This window comes from Euprymna scolopes, chromosome 13, assembly GCF_053919585.1.
Source record: "Euprymna scolopes isolate OS-2025 chromosome 13, ASM5391958v1, whole genome shotgun sequence".
NCBI classification, from domain to species: domain Eukaryota; kingdom Metazoa; phylum Mollusca; class Cephalopoda; order Sepiida; family Sepiolidae; genus Euprymna; species Euprymna scolopes.
The window spans coordinates 59,841,739-59,865,290 of NC_136494.1; the positions used below are offsets into that span (position 1 = coordinate 59,841,739).

The 23,552-nt window shown below is 33.9% G+C and overlaps 1 protein-coding gene across 1 annotated transcript in view; it reads right to left on the reverse strand.

Moving 5' to 3' along the window:
• LOC145292271 (protein lev-9-like) overlaps positions 1-23,552 on the reverse strand; it is a 1,243,866-nt gene that overhangs the window by 452,773 nt on the left and 767,541 nt on the right. Inside the window, exons 9-10 of the mRNA XM_080138595.1 lie at positions 11,366-11,539; positions 3,404-3,577 (exon numbers count right to left, since the gene is read on the reverse strand). Coding sequence (XP_079994721.1) covers positions 3,404-3,577; positions 11,366-11,539 — 348 coding nt within the window. The remainder of the gene's footprint in view (positions 1-3,403; positions 3,578-11,365; positions 11,540-23,552) is intronic.

Sequence of the window (23,552 nt, forward strand, 5' to 3'; positions counted from 1 at the left end):
GAGGTATCAAAACCAAAGGAAAATATGATGAAAGTAAAAATAAAATAGATAAACCCCATAATTTATTATACCATACCTGTACACACTGAAACACTTATCACAATAATATGTGGATCTATAGTAAAAAACCTTGTTAAACTTTCTGATACATTTCCATGCTATGGAGGTCAGGCTCGAACGAATACCCCATAATCTTATCATGCCATATTTCTTCAAACTGAAACATAATTATCAAAGTATACTTACGCAGATAGATATGAAAAGTCTTTATTAAAGTTTGTGCCTATTTACATTCTATGGAGGCCAGGCGCGAACGCAGACGCCACAATTTTATTATACCATCCCTATTTAAGTTAAAACATATCTATCAAAGTATTATTATGTACATCTATATAAAAACACTTGTAAACGTTTTTTAAATTTTTTTATTTCCATACTATGTGGACCAGGCGCGTACGCAGACCCAACAATTTTAATGAATCATCATTATGCCAGATTAAACATACCAATTCCTGTATCTCGATACATCTTCTATCATTATATGTGATCAGTTTTCTATAATAATCAACAATATAGGAGCCCATTCGTGACCATACACACACAGACGTTCAGCTTTACACATATATATATATATATACATATATATATATATATATATATATATATATATATATATATAAATTCGTTTTTCTTTCGTGTGTATTGATATTCATATTAAAAAAAAACCTTTTCTATTTATTTAAAAATAAAATACAATTTTCTTATACATGGGTTGTGGAATTGCATTCACTAGCAACAGATCTAGCTAATTTGCATTTCTTTAAAACATTAATTTATTCCCTATTAGTTGCTTCGGTTTTCTAATAGGATAATCATCTTTAGTTAACGTGTAATTATATTCATACAGATATTCTACATGATTTATACTTGCATAATATTTGCGTAAAACTTTATAGCAAACACAACATTGTTTCCATATATATTTATGTAGATTTTTGTTTAATAAATTTTACTTAATAAACTCCTCATAGAGTTTTTAGTTTACAGACATGAACTTCATATATAAGGTATTTGAATCCATGCAAAACTTTATATTTGTGTTTTAGCCCGAAAAATTCGGTGCAAACGTGTGAAAATTAAAAAAAATGAAATTTGCCAGGTGAAGATCGAACGCCAGCATTACGAACGCATAACGTAGTAGCTATTGGTTCATGTTTTAATTTTTAGCCTTGCAGTAACCATGTTTTCATAGCTCAGTTATTGCCGGCAGAGGCAAAATAAATCGTGAGATGAACGTTTTGCTTTCGATTCTCGAGTCTTTTTTTTTTATAATTGTTCAATCATTACTATATATTGCATCCAATCTATCTATCTATCCATCTATATATCTATAAAAGTGAAAGCGTCTGTGTGTATGTGTGTGTCTGTGTGTCTGTGTACATTTCCCTCTTTTTTCAGTCCACAGACTCGAAATTTGATATACAGTGTACTGAGATTTGTAATCGGTTGTCGGCCAGAAATTTGACTGTTAAAGAGGTCAAGGTTCGACGATTTGACCTTTGAGCACTCTACCAAACTCCTTCGCCAATTTTGGGTCTAAACACTTGAAATTTTAGATATAGATTCTTTGGACATTGATCTAACTTAATAACTTAATTTGAGTCCAAAACAATAACTTTTAAGGGGTAATAATATTTTTTTTTGTTCAACTTACACCTTGAAACACCTGGGCAACGCCGAGCTGGAATGCTGGTATATATATATATATATATATATATATATATATATATATATATATATATATATATATATATAATGCTATTACCCTACCATTTAGCAGTCTTTTTTATTTTACTGATTGTACAAAATAATCACACAACCGTACACTCATTCAAACACACACACACACACACACACACACACACACACACACACACACACACACACACACACACACACATATATATGAATGAGTAATTACAGATTAGTAAAAGAAATAGTACACGTGTTTCTTGATAGAATTCAGATCATACTCAAACAAAATCCAAATAATCTTATAAGCACTACGTCTTTTATTTATTATTCGATCTATTACAACAAAAAATAAATTAATAACTGGTTTGAATATAAAGGTATAATTTTGATTTAGAAATTTTTTCTTTACATTTATCAATGCGAAATTTATTAAAAATATGTTTTTATTTTATTATATACTAGCTGTACTCTGGCACGCGTTGCTGTGGCTCGATTTGGTGTAATGAAAGAATCCCCATCAACGCGGTTGTAGCACCCCGAAATCTACCAAGAAAATATGTTGTTATATATGAACGTGAGACGGCCATTTCCCACCCCCAAAAACGGAGAAGAAAGATGAAGAAGAATGGGAGAAAAATGGGTTCCTAGAAATCCTGAAAAAAGTGGTGAAAAAAAAAAGAAAATAGAGAGAAAGGCATCGAGCAAAGCGAAATGTAACGGAAATGATGGATATGTTTAAATAAGGTTGTTTTACAAAGGAAGAAACGATATTAAACTTGCCGAAGGAAGAGGAAAGCCGGAAAGAGAGGAGAAATAAATTAAAAAATGGAAAGATCGTGTAAGCGGAAACAGAGGTAGGAAAAAATAAATATATAAAAAAATTAAAAAGAAACGATCTTAAACTTGTCGAAAAAAGATGAAAAACGGAAAGAGAGAAGAAATAAATTTGAATAATAGAAAGATGCCCCCCCCAAAAAAAAATGAAGAAGAAAAATGAGGAAGAATGGAAAAAATGGGTTCCTAGTGCCGCCTGTAAGGAACATCCTGGAAAGGGGGGGGGAAGAAATAAACGATGAAAATAGAGAGAAAGACATCGAACAAAGCGAAATGTAATGGAAATGATTGATGATATGTTTAAATCAGGCTGTTTTCGAAGGGAAGAAACGATGTTAAATTTGCCGAAGGAAGAGGAAAGCGGGAAAGAGAGAATAAATAAATAGGAAGATCGTGTAAACGGAAAAAGAGAAAATAAAAATAATAGTGGCGAAAGAAGAAATGGATTATCTACTGTAAATTATATTGCAATACAGCTTCCTATTCAACTAGTCTTTCAAGAACTGTTAGATTTTCTTCACTGTATTCCTTCTCTCTACAGCTTAATATTTTAAAGACTAAGGTCAATTGGCATCTCATGTCGTTGCGATAATCATCTTTCTGTTCCTGTTATCTCTTTACGTTAAGTGGCTTCATGCCTTGTCTGGAACAATTTCCATAAACACAAAAAGCAAATAGACCAACCGAATCAATTAGCTGTTTCTGTGTCAAATTCCTAAAACAAATAAAACAAACAATTTAAAAACAAACAAACAGTTATACTCTATAATTCTATTGATTCAGGTAATTATGTATGATGGCTATTCATACTGACCTTCACATCGTGCTGTTTGGCCACTCCACTGGCCGTTCGCCATGCAACGTCTCTCAGTTGATCCGGTGATTTTATAGCCTTCTTTACAAGAGAATCTAACAAGGGTATTATAGCTTGTTACAGATGTTGTCTTCATCCCTCGGAATGGGATTTCTAATTGAGGGCATCTGACAGCTATTAAAAGAGAAATAAAACGGTTTGGAATTAGACAACAACAACAGAATACATTAAATAGAAAGTTAAATCGAGTGAAAGAAAACAAAATCAATTCATATCGATGGATTTGTTTGTGATGTTGGAAGTGACCAGAACCATGTTAAATCAATTGAAAATTGAATTCGTTTATTTTTTTTAAAAAGGAAAAGTTTTAATTTTGCCCGGTAGTCAAAGAGACAACAGCGTAGTCATCGTTAGTAGTGGAACTTTCAAATAATTATATTATTTAAGAAGACAGTTCTAGAAATGTAACTTATAAACTGCGTACAAGATAACTAAACATAAGGATCAACGTTTGGAAGATCACTGCTTTTGGTTACGTCATTTAGCCGTCAGGATATGAACTCTTGTTTGAAACTTTGGAATAATAACCATGTTGCTGATAATGATAATGATGATAATGCAGTTTTTTCCCGTCACATCATTGATAACAGATCTTGGGTCCAGGAGGATTTATTTTTCATTGTGCCAACGCATGACTGGATAAGCAGAATATACTTAAGAGCTTTTTTTTAGTGATGGAGGTTTGTCCGGTTTCGCGGTTATATAAATGTGCGTATGCGTGCGTATAAATGCATACGTATGCATGTATATATGTATGTATATGTATATAAACATATATGTGAGTGCATATATATATATAATGTATAAATATCATTAGATATTTTACTCAACACAACAGAGTAAAATAAACCATCCTGCAATTTGATTTCGTTTCGATAAAAAACACTGATCAATAAATCAACGCTTTCATCTATTTAATTAGGCGTCTACTTAGCTTTTTATTTGATTTCATTTATATATATATATATATATATATATATATATATATATATATATATATACACGCACACACATACACATATATATATTTAATATGATATAAATGCGGGAGTGCCTCAGGGATCTATCCTTGGACCTCTGTTATTCCTAATATTCATACATGACCCCTGGACAAAATTGTCTGTGAGATGGGTATGTATGCTGACGACACCACGCCCTATAAGACACGACAGGAAAACAAATGAACACATATCTAAAGAAATGGCAGAAACACTAGAGGAAAACCTCCGATCCGTAGTGGAATAGGGACAAAAATGAATGGTCACCTTCAATGCTGCCAAGACTAAACTAGTTTCCTTCAATAATTACAAGAAATCTTCCCTACCGCCAATAGCAATGGCCAAAGACTCTTTATCTGAAAGTACATCTTTTAAACACCTCGGCCTAACGTTCACAGGAAACATGAATTGGAACAATTACATTGAGAACATTGCCAGAACCGCTGCGAAGAAGGTGGGTTGTCTCTACCGTGCTAGAAAGCTATTAACGCCTGAAAGTATCCTATAGCTCTATAAGGCCACCATTCGCTCATTTATGGAGTATTGTTGTAATATTTGGGCTGGTGCATCTGCCACTAGTTTCTCGCTCCTAGACAAAATAGAGAATATCAGCATGAGCACTAGTGTGAAAACAAATTCAAACCCATGATACGACTCAACATATTAGTGTCGCCTAGGTACTCCTTATATATGTAAATGATCGAAGCGTGATGAAAACCATATAACAGCACAAAAAAGTAAACATGATTCTCATGATTCGCAAATAACAATCGGATCCTGGCTAAAGCAAGGAGATTTGCGATCATTCAGTAAGCGCCAAAGGCTTTAAAATGATGACTTCTTTTTACATCGTTTTTCCTATTGCCTTTGTTAATGATAAATCTGATTTCTACGACAAAAGAAGATGGCGTTTGATTGTCACTTTGTAGTTATCTCAATTTGTAGCTATCTCAATAAAAATGACGAGACAGGATCTGATAGAACCATTATTAATTATAAAATATCTTCAAATAAATGTTTTTTTTTAAATTTTTAATTGTAACGTCTCTCGTTCCTTGCAAAATGACCCACGTCGATGATAGAGTTTCTTAGATTTTCACACCGGCAATATATCCAAGAAAGAAAGATGAAACTTTTAGATCATGAATGCATAAATTCAGTCATCATAACAATGCAAGTTGCAATCCGTTTGATCTGCTTACTCGAAAAAAATAATAGACATTACTTTTGGAACGCCACTCGTATTACCGAGATTGAAGGCCATAAGGTGGATTGATGCTGTCACACTTGAGGAGAGGCTAACCAAAGCATTCGTTTGGTTAGTGTCAACCATATTACATTCATCTGTATTTGTTTTGCTGTTTTCGGTTACCTGGCAAAAGAATGGCTAACATTCGTCGAATGCTAAATAAGGAACCTCCTATTATTTTATCAAAAAAAAAAAAAAAAAATAAATAAATAAAAAAAACCCGTACGAATCATCACGCTATTATTTTACTTACTTCCACGATATTTTAAAAATTTATGCGATGGTATTTGTAATAGTTTTATTTATGTACATCTAGACATAATTCACCTAAGACCGGATCACAGGGATAGCGTTTACTATCGAACACAGTGTACGTATTAGATGTTTACAATACTGAATATTGATCACTATTTGTTTCACTGGCCTATAACACAATAAAATTTTTTTTAGACCTATATACACATGTAACAGAAGGCGGGTGCACGTATGGCAGCTGTATGTCAGTAACCGAGCCGCTTGCGAGATGACGTCACGGCAAGGAGGAAGAAAAATATAAAAAGGAGAACCTGTGCACAGACCGATGATCAGTTGTTACATAAATTGGCCGAGAGCGACAGGTTTGAACAAGAGACAAAACCTGATTTGAGAATTACCTGAAAATAAATGTCTATCTGTTCAACGGAAAAAAAGTGAGTCGAGTTATTCCTTGTCGTTGTATCTTACGATACTGTCTATATACTAATACGTGTGTAAACGTAAACTACGTTACACACGTATAGAACATATACATATGTCATCGATTTTTTAAACATTTTGTATGAATCAAGTAATTATTGATGCCATATATTCAGACAAAAAGACATTTGAAGTTTTTCTCCCAGACAAATCAATCTATATCGACGGGTTCGTTTATGGCATTGCAACTGACGACCCGAACGATGGAAAATGAATTAGATGCTCCATTAGTGGCTAATTAGATTCGAAAATGAAAGGAAGAAGCAATTATTAGCTGATATACGGACAATTTAACAGACCGAAAGCGTTGTAATTTTACAGTAAATTAACGTTATAAACGAGAACGACCATTCGAAAAGGTATGAATGCGCCTAAAATGATGTTTGTTTTTAATGATCATATACGTATAGGTCTTTAGTAACGCATTGGTTAACTCGAAAATATTTCACATAAAAGCAATATAAAGATATTAAAAAGTACAGATTCAGACGCAGTTTCGCAATAAAGTTATACACATCCCACAGACAACCAGAGATACACGATATATATATATATATATATATATATATATATGCATAATATATATATTCACATATACATGCATATATATATGCATATATATATGCATATATATATAATTTTACAAAACATATGGATAACATTGGACGCAGTACTATTATTAATTGTTTAGTTTCTTTTTATAGTTTAAACCATTTATCATTAAAGAATATAAATTTGACAAAAAACAAAAACAAAATACACTTTAAAATTTTTTTCATTTCCTCTTTCTTTCTTTTCCTTAAATCTAATTTAATGTTTAAAAACATAAAGTAGCCAAAAAACGGTTAAATAATGGGTAGGGTATAAAAACAACTATCAAGACGTCTTTCAGTCGACACTTTTCAAAATAAACGGCGAGCGGTTATATTGTTTTAATTATTAGCGATAGTAGGAAAAAATTGGTTAGGAGAAGGGAGAAAAGAAAACAATCTCGGGTTCTAAATTATCGGTATGTTCGTTTTTTTTTTTTTTTTTTTTTTTTTTTTTTTTTACAAAGAGACGGTTCGCACACATTAATAGATGCCACTTCCAGACATTTTAAAACGAAAATTTTTAGCGTGTTTTGTGTAAGATAGAGAAATTTCCATTCAGGTATCTTCCAATGCAGATCTGGCACTGGAATAAATAAATGAAACGGCTGTAGAAATTTTATGTGAAAACTCTTGACTTTTGACACCTTGCATCTAATATATTATTTAATAATTACTTTAAGCCTCTTTATGAAAAAGAGGTCACATTGCCAGGAGCAAAATTATTTTATAGCAACCAGTAACTCTATTGTCCTACATTGGTATGCGATTGTATTAAAACCGTATTTAGACGACTCAGCTGTTAGCTTGCTAGTCAAGGGGTTAACATGTTGGGTTATAAGACCCAGTGTTATAAATTTGATATTATTATATATTTTCCACACCCTGTTGTTAGATATTGTGATTGAGTTAATAAAATATGTGAGGCTTGAATGGTTATTAACTAGGAGATCGCGGTGTTGTATATCCATTTCATTAGTATGAAACACGGGGACACATTTCCACTGAGAAGGTAATCATCAGAGCGTGCCAGTCTTGGTCTGATGGTCGCGTTGGTTACTTTCCTTTTAAAAGAAATTATAGATCTAATAAACATGTTTTGGTAAAAATAGTAGCGGGAAAATAAATACTAGCTGTTCAGTTGATAGGATGCATATAATTACATGACAATAACGGTATTTTGGTATAGCTTATTGTGAGAACTTTACACCCGTACAGGACATTACGGCACGATCATTTTCTTGCTGGTTGCAACTTCAAATCAAATGCAAAGTTTTTGTCATGGACCGCTATATAAGCAATCAAGCGCATTTCACACCATCGGTCAATGTTAATACTTCCACATCTCTCATCATACGGACCAGTATTCCCCATTGGCTCTTGGCTTTCATACACACATATACACACATATATATGCATATATATATATACACTAAATATCTATATTTATATATATTTATATGTATATATATACACTAAATATCTATATTTACATATATATGTATATATATACACTAAATATCTATATTTACATATATATGTATATATATATACACTAAATATCTATATTTACATATATATATATATATATATTACTATTTCTACCTCTGAGTTTATATACACCTCGTGCCAGAATTATATGCAAATCAATATTTTTGTTCTAACCGATAGTTTTCAATGAAAATTCGTGAAACTTCGCACGTTATACGGCAGCACTAACCCATGCGCAGATATAACATTTTAAGTTTATCCGCGCAATAGAGAGCAAACGGCAGCTATTTGGTGACTTGCAGTTTTTTTCAGCGTGCCAACTTTATGTGCAAGATGGGGCGTAAAGGTGCTTTAAGTCATGCCGAGAAGTCTAAAATTGTTCAAAGGCTCCATAATAAGATTTCCACCTTATAAATTGCCAAAGAATCACACCGTGATCATCGTACAATAAAAAATATTGTACTAACCCTCAACTTTGCAACGGACGTTCTGACAAAGGGAAAATTTGTAAGAAATGATATCTGTTACGTCAAACAATGAGTAAGATCAAGAGAGAAGTTCGCCGTAACCCACTTCAAACTAGCAAACAAGTTTTTTTTAAAAAGCTCGCGTTCCTGATGTGCCCAAATCAACTCGTTGCCCTATCCTGAGGACGATTGCAAAATTTGGAAAGCCAGAGGTCCGCCGTCAATTGAAGGATATCAACAAGAAAAAGATGATGGAGTGAGCAAGAGATCACATGAAGGTGAATTTTCAAACTGTTTTATTCACCGATGAGTGTCGAGCGACTCTTGATGGACCCGATGCGCGGAGGGGAGGTATTATAATGAGGGTCTACATCCCCAAAGGATCAGGCGTCAACAAGCAGGTGGTGGTGTGATGTTCTGGGCTGCAATCATTGGTAATGAGCTGGTAGGACCATTCAGAGTCGCAGATGGAGTGGAAATTACCGTCAAACTCAACATTGACTTCATTAAGGAACACTTGGAACCCTGGCACAAGAAGAAGAATTTGGCATTCCGGAAAAAGATGGTATTCATGCATGATAATGCACCGTCTCATTCTGCAAGGATAGCCACTGTATATTTGGAGAGATTTTTTGCCAGACATGGGAAAATAATGCAATGGGCAGCCTGTTCTCCAGATTTAAATCCCATCGAAAATCTGTGGAGCATCTTGAAACAAAATATTTATTCCGGAAGAAGGTAGTACAACTCCAAGGATAACATCTGGAATGCTATTCTGACTGCTGACAAAGACATTTCATCAGATGAAATCGAAAGTTTGACATCTTCAATGGACCAAAGGCTTTTTGCTTTTGTCAATAAAAATGTCAATTATATAAAATATTGATTGTACTATGAAACCATATTGAAGTTGTTTGTTCTTCATTATTGTTGTTCACAATTTACAAATTCCTAGAATAATCAATGTTTCGATGAACTTTTAGCACTTCACCATATTTTAGCATTGGTTTGCATATAAAGTTGGCACGCCAAAATAATGCAAACCACCAAAATGGTTGCTAATTCTTTTATTACTGTGCAGATTAGCTTAAAACTTTAGATCTGCGCTTGTGTTAGTGTTGCCATATAACGTGCTAAATTTAACAAATTTTCATTGAAAACTATCGGAGTTAGAACGAAAATATCGATTTGCATATAATTCTGGAACGGAATATATATATATATATATATATATATATATATATATATATATATATAGGTATTTAATTATTATAGTAAAAGATATATATATATTAAGGTATTTAATTATTATAGTAATATATATATATATATATTAAGGTATTTAATTATTATAGTAATATATATATATATATATATATATATATATATATATATATATATATATATATACACACACTCAGTGGTAAAAGTGGTGAGGAAGGATAAAAAGTGCTTAATACGTTGGTAGAGCTCAATATATATTTTTATTTTACAACCTCAAGTGTTCCAGCTTTTGATCATCTGAGGAGGCAAACAGAAAAATGTTCGCTGAAGCGATCGTAATGAACTAAGTTAACCATTGAGCTCGTAAAGTAAAAACATATTTAGGTGACGAAATATTTCAAAAATTAATAGAGCTCATAATACAGAAATATTTAAATCTAGTAACCCAACATTTACCTCAAAGAACCACAAAAAACATGAATATTAATTCCCATATATTGGCAAAAATTAACAGAAAGCGCACCACACAATGTAAAGGGAGAGTTTAAGTATTTACTGTCCGCATTTTTGTGTGCAAGAATGTGTTAACAATGGGTATGGAAGGCACCGTACTTTCCTGATCTCGTAGTTTGTTGCAAGATGCAGAAATGTTGCGTTTTTTTTCTAACGAGACGGACACATCTATAGTAATTCATTACTGGTCCCGTGGCTGTAAGAAATTTCTACTTGAAGAACACAAAGCTGTGTGACTGCTCCCCTGTTAACTACAAATCTTACCAGATCCGTCTCACAAGTAATAAGTTCATACCGTCGATCAGTATTCCCATTGTCTTTCTTATCTTTCAGCTGACAATAATTTCAGTTTTATTAACTTTTATCATTGAATGGCTTTTTATTTTGATAAGAGGTGACTCAATAATAAAAAAAAATGATCATTACTTAGAATTTGGGTGAAAGATTCTTCGGAAGTTATATTTAAATTCTGAATGGTGGCAGTGTTGCATTTAAGAAGCGCGACACTGCTCATCTCCCGTTGCTCGAATCAGCAGTAATAATTTCAAATACCCTAACAAAGTTACAGGGGGATCTCTAAGAATGCTGGACCCTTTTTAGTAATGTTCTTTACGGAAAAGAATAAACAAACTTACGTCGACAAAGTGGAAGAGACCCGGACCATTTTCCGTCAACTTGACATTTTCTGTTTGGATCGCCAATTAGCTGATATCCTTCATTGCAAAAATATGTCACTACGGATGGGTACCGAAACGATTGCCCCTTGCGCCCTCCGTTAGTTACCTCCCCTGGTGAACCACAAACTGGTGCTGGAAAATAAAAGGGTAAAACAAAACAAAATAAAAATATGTTGAATTAAAAAATATTTAAAAAACCCGAATGTTCATAATAGACCGTACAATAATTAACACCCAAAATTAAAAAAAAAAAAAGTTCTATCTGCATGTTTCGTATATTTCGGGTATGGCATTCGAAATTTTGCCAAACCGATACTTTTTTCAGTAATTCTTGTAAAATATACAGGATATCTGGAAAATAACTCGTGATTAATTAAATGTTCCTGTCGTGTGTAGGGATGGATCTTAGCTAAATTCAGTCGGCCCCTTCCAAAACAATTTTCTAGAAAATAACGACTACATAAGCGAACCCTAAGTTACATATGTATCCGTTCGAGCAAAATAATTTTAAAGAACAATTTGTTTAGGCATTAAAAGTAGTTACATGTTGTTATTTTTTAAAAAGTCGTATTAATTTATTTATTCTTAATAATGATTATTAAGTGAAAAAAACATTTCGGGTAAAAATTCGAGTTTAATTGTAAAACACGACATCAGTTCAATTTCGGTGGTCAGTTTGTTTGGCTTCAGTTTCTTCCACAAAACGTAAACACCTCTCAAGCGCGCTTTTCATAGTTTTAGATGAATAATACTAACTAGATTTTTAATGAAAACGATCCTCGTAAAGAAATATATATATATATATATATATATATATATATATATATATATATATATATATATATATATATCCAGACAGACATACTAATACTTGATACCAATGATCAGACTAAGACGCGTTTTTATTATGTTAAAAAGTGTATATAAATTCATATTAGCCATATAACTCTTCAATTGTTCTAGTTCAATAACTTAAACCATTACTAAAGATGGAACTGGATTTTCTTCAACAAATGTTTACAACTGAATAATATAATAATTTAATTTAATAATACATTTTAAGAATTAATTTAAGTCATCAATATTGGATTTCCTATATATATATATATATATATATATATATATATATATATATATATATATATATATATATATATATCGTCGTCGGCCGGTTTCTCGTATCCGAGAATTTCAGTTTCCTCTTCCATCAGTGTTTGGATGGGCAGATGGCTTCTCAGACCAATCTGAGCGTGGAATTTGCGTGGGCAGAAAAGGCAAGCAATGCTTGGCAGGGGGGCGTTGTTGTTCAGCACGATTTTTTCTTGCCTATCTTTGATCTCCACCAGTCTTCTTCTTTCTGCTTCATATCCTTTGGTACCATGTATGATGGATTTGCGCCACAGGCACCGATTCTGAGATGTTGTTTCCCAGATCTGAAGATCAAATCCGGGTTTTTTTTTGGGTGGATTTTGTTGGCCCTTATATCGCAGTAGAGGGCGGCCGATAGGTCTTTTTCCTGTAGCTAGCACCGAGTACATGGTTTGTCAAGGGAGCCAGTTTGCATCCGTTCTGAGGATATGCCAAAACCAACGGAGTCTGTGCATAATGGTGGTTGCCTCAATACTGCAGCTGTATGCTCTCAAGAACGCTTGTGTTGGTTGCATAGTCATACCATTTGATGTTCGGTATAGCTCGAAGTTTTGTTGGCGGAATTTTACGAGTTTAATGAGATCACTTTGGTATATAATCCTGGTCTCACGCCCATACAAAAGCGTAGGTATAACAATCGCGTGGTATACCATGAGTTTAGTTCTTATTGAAAGATGTTTGTTATTGAAGATGCGCTTCGTCAGTTTACCGAAAGCACCATAGGCGAGGCGAATTCGGCTTTCTATTTCATTCTCATTTTAGCACATTTCCGATATTATGCTACCGAGATATGGAAAATGATCAACTTGCTCAAGAGGAGTGTCATTTATGTGAATGATTACGTCCTGTAAGATGGTATTGGGTACTGGTTGCACTTTTGCCTTACCAATATTAACAGAGTCCGAAGCGATGGTAGGCTGCCGTGAAGTTGTTTACTGATCTCTGGATGTCTTCCTTGGAATGGCTAAGGACCACGTTGTCATCTGCATATTGAAGCTCTGTGATGTGTTGGAATTTCACAAGGCTTTGACATTTTTGTCTAGCAGCCTTGAAAAGTCCCCCATCATAACGGTACCTAATATTAACTCCCGTTGGGTTATTTGCAGCAAGATATAAGGAAAAAGGGTAGGTGCAAGGGCACAACCTTGTTTTAGTCCACAGGTAATTGGAAACTATTTGTTTCTTTGCCCTGGTGTGATATATATCCTGACATGCCTTCATGCAGTGCCTGGATGCGTTCTACAAAGTGGATTGGGCAACCAAACTGCTTGAGAACTTTCCACATTGCATCTCTTGGAACGCTATCGAATGCTTTTTGTAGGTCATAAAATACAAGAAAGAGGGGGTTCTGTTGTTCCATGCTTTTCTCCTGCAGCTGTCTCGCACAGAAAATCATATCTATTGTTCCCACGAAAGCCGCACTGAGACTCTGAGAGGACGGATTCCGTGACTTGCAGCAACCGATTCAGTAATATGCGGGCAAAGATTTTTCCCATTATGGACAAAAGGGCAATCCCACGGTAATTACCACGTGATTTTCGGTCACACTTTTTGAAGATGGTTACTATTACTGCGTCGTTCAGATCCTTTGGTACTTGACGTTCTTCCCACATCTTAAGAATGAGAGTGAATAGCCTTGTTTTCAGATGTTGTCCACCATGGTGGATAAGTTCAAAAGGGATGTTATCAGGCCCTGGAGCTTTATTTACTTTCATTTGTTCCATCGCAGTTAGAAATTCTGTAAATGATGCTGGTACATTCATCCATAATTGTGCTTGGTACTGTGGGACCATTTTGAGAAAGTCCTCATCTGCAGCAGATTCTTTATTGAGTAGAGTGGCAAAATGCTCCTTCTAACGATCTAGAATTGATTGTGGATCGTTGAAGATGGTGGCATTGTCTGCTGCAAGGAGTGTTCCGGTTGAAGATCTGATAGGGTCCAAAGTTTGTTTTACACCGGCATGGAAATTTCTAAGGTCGCGTCTTCTGCAACACCCTCCAATTCTAAGCTTTCAGCTGCCACCATTTCTTTTCTAGTTCCGTAATCTTGATTGACACTATTTTTTGCGATTTTTGTAGACGTTAGTCTTACGTCAGCTTCGATGGTATTGTTCATGAGCATGGCGAACGTTTATCTTTTCTTGAATGAGTTGATTAATTTCAGCACAGTTTTCATCAAACCAGTCTTGATTTTTCTTTTTCTTTAAACCGATTGTGACTGTGGCTAATTCATGAATGATCTTACTGATTGACAACCATTCTAGGCATCAAGAATTGGTTGGGTTTATACAAAGTTGTTGTTCGATGGTGTGTTGGTATTTTGTTTTTACCTCTGTGAGGTGAAGTTTTGAGAGTTATATTTTTCCGAGGTTGCTGTTTTAATTCAAATTTGGGCTTCTTTCTGGTGGTATATTCAGCACGTGTGATGACCAGACGGTGGTCAGTCCAACAGTCATCTACACTTAGTGTGCTGATTTAGTAATATGGATATCATTTTTATCTTTCTGACGGATGATGACATAGTCTAGAAGGTGCCAATGCTGAGATCGAGGATGGTTCCATGTAGTCTTAAATCTATTTGGGAGCTGGAACTGAGTGTTGGTAATGAATAGCTAACCTAATCCTAGCAACAAGCGGCCGTTTAAGTTGCATTTACCAAGTCTATGCTTCCCAATGACAAAGTTCCAAAGTCTATGGTCTTTCCCCACTCTCGCGTTAAAGTCGGCCAGCAGCATTAATTTGTCGCGTGGTGAGGCTCTGGTTACAAGCTTGCCAAGGTGCTGGTAAAATTCTCGTTTCACTTCACTGTCGGCGTCTAGGATTGGTGCATATGCCGAGATAACAGTAATGAAATTATCAGAAGGGACTCTAATGGACATAAGTCTCTCATTTGCAGCTGTTGGTGTGAGCTGATGATCATGTACGATATGTAACTATATAGCAAATCCAACTCCGTGTATTTTTTCATCTTTATCCCCACGCCTCCAAAAGAAAGTATATCCTGAGCCCTTTTGTTCCAGCTTACCTTCCTCTGAAAGTCGGGTCTCGCTTAGTGTAGCAATGCCCACGTTATATATATATATATATATATATATATATATATATATATATATATATATATTCACACACAATTATAATATATTATTTTAATTGGAATTCATTATTGAGATGAATATTATTTATTAATTTTTATTTTTTTATTGCGGACTATTATCCGCATCTTTCTCTTAGTTGTTTCACGACGTTTCGATCAACTATTCCTCTGGCCTTCGTCAAGTGGTAACTGCGGCGGGATAGGAACTCTCAATCTCCTGACAGTGTTATTTATTAATTTTATATACAGTGAGCCGACAACAACTACGGAAGGCAGTAATTGCAGTGAATGCAGTCAGGAGATTCAAAATTCCTATCCCGCCGCGGTTACTACCTGACGAAGGCCAAGGAATAGTCGTGGAACAATTAAGAATAAGATGAGGATAATAGTCCGCAATAAATAAAACTCATTTTTGTTATATTTATTTGACCGGTGCATAATAATAGTCCGCAATAAAAAATAAAAATTAATAAATAATACTCATCTCAATAATGAATTCCAATTAAAATAATATATATATACCATTCGGTAAGGACCCGACCATGGAAGATCAGATAATAAATAAACATGAATTTATAAGACTAAAAAATTCATTCTTGATCGCCCTTCGGGGCCCGTGGTGCAATTGATAGAGATGTTGAATCTCTATGGTCCCAGTTGAGAATCGTCTGAAGATAGTGGTTTCAATTCTTCCCAAAGCCGGCCAAAAAACATGCTGAGACGACAACAACTACGGAAGGCAGTAATTGCAATGAATGCAGTCAGGAGATTCAGAGTTCCTATCCCGTCGCGGTTACCACCTGACGAAGGCCAGAAAAATAGTAAGCCGAAACGTCGTGAAACAACTAAGAAAAAGATGAGGATAATAGTCCGCAATAAAAAAAGAAAAAATTACAATTATAATATATATTTACATATATACAATTAAACCTCAATGATTTTAGATTACTTCTGAGGAAATTTTACTTATGTTTCTGATTTTTATTTCATAAATTGTTTCAAATGCTGAAATTAAATGTTTTCTTTTTAGATTTAAAAAAATAATATATTCACAGAGTCTGCTGTTGCTTGACGACGAAGATGTACACTGGATAATATCTGTTTCTAGAGGATCCGAGTCAAGATCATTCTTTGTCTCCAGTACAATTCATTAATGCTCTATGAACTTCGAGTTTCCTGGTGGCACAAAACAGGTGTAATTTCCCGCGCTTGAAGTACTATTTCTGTGTGAATCTATAAGTGAGAACAGGTCAGCAAATGCTGTGGGCGATGACTCAGAATAATCGAAACTTGCAGATAGAACATTTTTCATCATGAGTGACGAAATATTAAAAGACAAAAAATAGTTTTTTAAAAGATGCAAAATACACAAAGTGAATAAAAGACTTTGGAAGCAGGGCAAGGCATCGCAGGCGAGAAACAGGACAGAAATGGTTGGAAAAACAAAATGCCAAATAGAAAAATCTTTAAAATTCAAACGTTAAATTTTCTTCATTATATTTTCTTCATGTTCTATTTCGTCATGTTCGTTTAGATTTACAGATATTTTTGTTAGCGCAAGGTATTTCGATCTTGTCCGTCATTGGAATTTCGAATCTAAACGTGGACATTTCTGTTAAAGGCTTGACAATCTTTACGCTGATGAATCGTTAATGAAAAACAGTATAAAACTATAGATGGCTGTTTTATATACTTATTGGTTCAACTGTCAAGTAGAATAAATGACGGTCTAAACTTAGCGTAAAGTGATACTTTTTTGTAAAGAATTATTTTTAATTCAGGTTACCAAACCTGCAGCAAAAAATATATGCAAGCAAAGCAATTATAAGTACTGTGTGATAGTTTATTATACACTCAGTAGTTGATTGGTTTGCGCAATGGATTATGTATTGAACTACTGAACCGAATTGAATGTGACAGGTACTTCAGGTTTCGATTCTTGAAGTTGTATTTTATACCCAAAATGATAAGTTGAAGACGACAAAGCAGTTCATCTAGATTAATGCCCACACACACGCGCGCGCGTGTGCGTGCGTGCGAGCAGGTGATAATATAATGATTAGATCACTCTGACAGATGTTAAAAAGCATTTAAAGAATAAATGTTAAATCTCAACAAGATTTCTCACGGTTTAAAGTAGCCGAATGGATTAGCTCCTTGCTAATGAAGCCAAATATGGCTTCTGCTGCCGAGTTCGAATCTATCAACTAGTGTTAATCGTGACACCCTGCACTGATGATTCTCGAAATGATGAAACACTAGTGTCTGTAGGAATTTAATAATTATTATAATAAATAATACATATAATATCAAACTAAACAGAAAAGAGATCACGCTGGCCTAAATAAAAATGTGCCATACTCATTTAACCCATCCATATCTTTTGAGATAGAAAGACCAACTAATGTGTATTTAAAGTCAAACCCCACACACAAAAAAGCATGTTTTCATTGATGACACTGATTTTATAACAACAAAGGATACTTTATGTAAAAAAAAAAACAAAACAAAAAACTAGGATCTATTCGAAAACTAAACAATCCAAACACAATATTTTCATACATTAAACATCAGCATCTATCGAAAAATTTAAAGAGAACATATCACTTATATGTCAGCTAGGTCAGGAAGTGAACACCCCCTGAACACATGATTAATCGGCATAAAATGACCCAAGTGGTTAACATGCCTCAAATCTCACAAACAAGCAAACAAACATCCTAACACCTGGGAGGGGGACGTCAATTGTATTACAAACGAAACTAAAGAAATTAATAAGAAAAGAAACTATTGCTGGTGCTACTCCTAACTAATTCTCTCTTTCCCTCTCTTTTTCTTTAATTCTTACCTAGCAGGGCAACACACCGTTGCTCGGGACCGTATAAAACAAAGGGAAAAATGGAGGTTGCTTTTGATCATGTCTGTTATTTTTTAAATATTGAAGAATTGGCTATCCCGAGCAAAAGAATATTTTACCTACCCTAAGACGGGTATTAGACAACATATATATTAAATAATTGTACCTTCTCCAGGACGGGTAATTTACAGCACATATATGAAATAATTTTACCTCTTCTAGGACGGGTAATGTACAACACACGTATAAAATATTTGAACCTACTCTAGATGGGTATTGTATAACATATATGAATGAATTTATGACATATGAATTGTTGACCGGTATCAAGTTTTGAAAAAAGACACAGCAGCCGCTTTTATTGATTCTATTCTTTTTTTCCCCACCTTTTTATTCGTTCAAACCACATTTTTCCTCCCGCGAATCATACCGTACGTTCACTTTTATTATGTAGATAAATAGACGCGAATGATCCAGTTTGATTTGAGTGCCATGATTTCACATCCCGCGACGGTATACCTCTCTCCATTCGCCATCTCCTCTCTCTTATCGACATCTATCATGTTAATTACATTCGTTCAGACAGTTCAAAAATAGAAAATTATAAATGAAATATGCTCAGACAATTAACTCGGCGACTTTGCTTGTTTTCTTAAAATATTAGAGCGTTATCTTTTCTATATGTATTTTCTTTTTAATTCGTACGGCTTTTGTTTCCGTCTGAATAAATGATTGTTCAATTAACAGACGTTGTTTGTTTAAAAAATGTGCTTCAGCTTGCGCTTTGTTCAGCTCATTTTCTTCTATGCGGTATTATAGCATTCATGAGAAATAAAATATCTATTTTCTATCTGTTTGTCTGTCTGCCCCCCCCCCTCTCTCTCTCTCTATATATATATATATATATACATTTATATACACACACATATGAGATTTAAGAATGGAGAAAGAAAATGTAAGTGCTCGACGTTTCGCCCGTCTAACGAGATCTTTTTCAAGAGTAAAACAGCTAAAATTTATCCTCTTGATTGATACGTGTTACGTTTCAGTCTTGAAAATGTACGCATATGACGAAACGTAAAGCATTTCGGTTTTCCTCCTCCAACATATATATATATATATATATATATATATATATATAAAGTTTAATGGTAAAAGTAAAATTCTGTTAATAAAAATATAAACACATATATTTAAGTTAAGAATTTATTGTTTGAAACAAGGAATATATAGAGAAATTATGTTTATTTCCTTAATCCTTTTCCTATAAATCTTATTCACCATTCAAATAACATTTTAATATATGTGCTGAAAAGCAAAATACTTGTTTATTCATAGCTGAACATTTTGCTAATTGCATATCATTTCCTCTGATGATGTGAGCCATTGTTGAACATCCATGGATTAAGAAAATAAACATAATTTCTGTCTATATTCCTTGTTTCAAACAATACATTCTTAACTTAAATATATGTGTTTATATTTTGATTTACAGAATTTAACTTTAACAATTAAAGTTATATATTGCTCTATTCATTTAATATTGAGCTTTACCGTTTTGGCTAGGATCATCCTGAAAGTATTACCTAAATGTAATATCTGACAGGATAATTCACTTGATCTTTAATCTGTGATTTATCTTACTTTATATACATATATACATGTATAAATGTAACAACTTGAATATTTTCAATGACTATTATAAAATAGTCTTCAGGGTTGAGATAATTAATATCGTCACGGTTTGTGGAATCGGATATGCAAGTTTAAATCCTAACGAATCTATTGCTTCGTTTACGTACTAATAACCTGGGTAAATGATAAAATCACACTCTTCTATAACTGTAATAAAATAACAACTTGTGTTAAGTTAGTCACGCACACTGAATCGACACAATAGTTATTGCAGTTCAGCATTAATACTTAAAAAAGAATTGACATGTGTTAAAACTGACGAACCAAAACTTCATCTCTTTCCCCAAAGTAGATTAATATCAAATTCAAAATTATTAGCGTAACTAAGCTTTATTGTTCTTTAAATACTTTGGGGGTGGTGGTGGTGGTGGTGGTGGTGGTGGTATTATTATTATTATTATTATTATTATTATTATAATAATAATAATAATAATAATAATAAATAATAATAATAATAAGGGTTAATGAGATGGAACGATTATTAGCCGAAAGATAAAGAACACTATGTGAGTATAGCATGATCTGCGTTTAATTATGGGGTGATTTAAGATAATATTTTGTTGACATTAGATTTTAAAATTATAGAATAGTAATTCGCAGGGAAGCATCCCCAGTGTAATGTTTTTCACGGGCAGGAAGCCCTTGCAAGTACACACTGTCTGTGATAATGCAACCTTACGCTAGACACACACACACACACACACACACACACACACACACACACACACACACAATAAACGTTTTCTGTGTGGTAGCAATACAAATTCTTTCAAGGAAGAACCTAAGATTGGAGTGCAGATGAATATCTCCCATAGAAATAACAACAGAGAGATACTAGCAACATATTTTCTGTGAAAAAAGAATCTGTAAGGAGGAGAAGAGATCACATGCCTACCATATTCCCTGTCAATTTTGTACTTTATGAAAGCTGGCAAAATTGGACTGTGTCACACAGTATTCCATCGTAGAACGTATCTAGCTATTACAGAGGTAAAGAGTTGCAACTTGATTCAGAGGCATTCTCTTGCAGTAGAATGATCCAAACATTTCTCTCAACGTAGCAACATACTAAATATATGTCTTTTATTATAGGCCTAGTGTAAAAGCCAGTACTAAGATCAAAGAACGCTTAAAGCAGAAAGCCATTCAGTTCGACTCAGTTAAAACAGAGATATGAGTGTTGGTGGTTATGACCGAGGATTTTTTTGTTAGAAATTTTAAAAGTAGCAAGTTTGTTTTGGTATACATGCTACACATTCGAAACGCGAGAATTAGTGATCATCAGTACTCTTCGAGGTTTAAAATGATGTAACAATTGTCAAATTTGCTTTCTAACATGTTACTGGTATTAGTATTATTTGTTCCATGACGGGCTGATTCTTCAGACATGAGATGTTCACTTGAGCAATAATAGTATCGAGTCTAGATTGAATTCTTACTTGCAACTAGTACAACATAAATTAGTATTTATATATATTATTCCTTATTGGAATTTTTTTATTTTTGAGATGAGCATTGTATGTTAATTTTATTTTAATTCGGACTATTAGTCTCATCTTATCTTTTTATTGGTTCACAACGTTTCGGCCAACTTCCTCTGGCCTTCGTCAGGTGGTAACCGCGACGGATAGGAACTTCGAATCTCCTAACTGCATTCGCAGCCATCACTGCCATCCGTAGTTGTTGTCGTCTCACCACATTTTTGACCAATTACCTCTGGCACGAATCTCTACGGTTCCAGATGAACATTGTCTGAAGATAGCGGTTTCAATCCCACCCAAAGCGTGCCAGAGGTAATTGGTCAAAAATGTGGTGAGACGACAACAACTACGGATGGCAGTGATGGCTGCGAATGCAGTTAGGAGATTCGAAGTTCCTATCCGTCGCGGTTACCACCTGACGAAGGCCAGAGGAAGTTGGCCGAAACGTTGTGCACCAATAAAAAGATAAGATGAGACTAATAGTCCGAATTAAAATAAAATTAACATAAATTAGTATTACCTATTTATCTTGTTAATGTACACGTGGGCTCTACGGAAGCCTAGGGCTATCCATAATAATATACGAGAGTAGAAAGTGAATATTTAATTAACTTTCTGCATCTTCGCAATTCTCACTCAAACCATGATCTGGTCCCTTATTACTAGGGCTATGACAAGAGAATATTCTTATCATTGTTTTGGTTTTCGAGTATATATCCGACACAGTATGACACAGGTAATCAATTGAGAACCACACCACGCTGTCTAAAAACATATAAGCTATTAACTGGTATGTACTCGGTAGTCAAAATAATGAAAATAATATTCTCTTGTCATAACCCTAATTATTACAAACATATAATAAACAATGATTCTGAGAAAGGGCAAACAAATTACTATTTTCCAGATCCGCTGATGCTTAAAATGAATATTGCTGATGTGTTTAACGCTCTCTTTGTATTTATCATCATTGTCTGTCAATCTCCCCGCCTCGCTGACGGCTATCTTCAATTGATTTTAGCCTTGGCAAGTTGTGGCTCATTAATAAAAAATATTAAACATACTATTAAAAGAATAATATATTAAAATAATAATTACGGTATTTCGTTTTGTATCTGTTTCTTCATAAACAATCGCTATTGCTTTGCAGGTTTAGTCTTGGTCTCTACTTGAAATCAATAAAACGAAACTAAGCTGAGAAAACGAAAATAAACTACTGCTACTGCTACCTTAACTATGGTTCTTACTCCCTACATAAGATTCAAGGCAATAAACATAACATAGATTGATTAAACATGGTCGTACGATAGATCCATTCCAAAATTACAGCGAAGTCTTTCATTTAAAAAAAAATAAATAAATAAATAAAGCATTAAAAAATGATGATATTGAGTATTCGAAGCTGAAACTACATCCAACGCCGTAACTTAAAACTGCTGTATTTTCTCACCCATTTATTCAACACTATTCCCACTTCCCCTACATCATATCGCGAATCGTTCCGAATACTCGCGTTCATTCGCGTTTATTATTTCGATAAAAAGCAATTTTACATTATCTTAAAATTAATAGAAAAGAAAAAAAAACTGCTACAATAAATAAACAAAACGAGTTATATTTGGAAGTGTTTTAAGATGAGGTTTGAAAGTGTGTATTATTTATAATATTCGGACTACGATTCTTATCATGGGTTATCATCTTTAAAGTTTCAACTTATATAACCGCCAACTTTCTTCAGGTCTATCTTGTCGAATTTGGAAATACAATTTACAGCTGAGCACTTTATTTAATCCAAGAATGTTTATTATTCTCGCTTCATCAGCCATGAATAAGTACAAGTCGTAATTAATTATTTATTCGTTTTTCTCT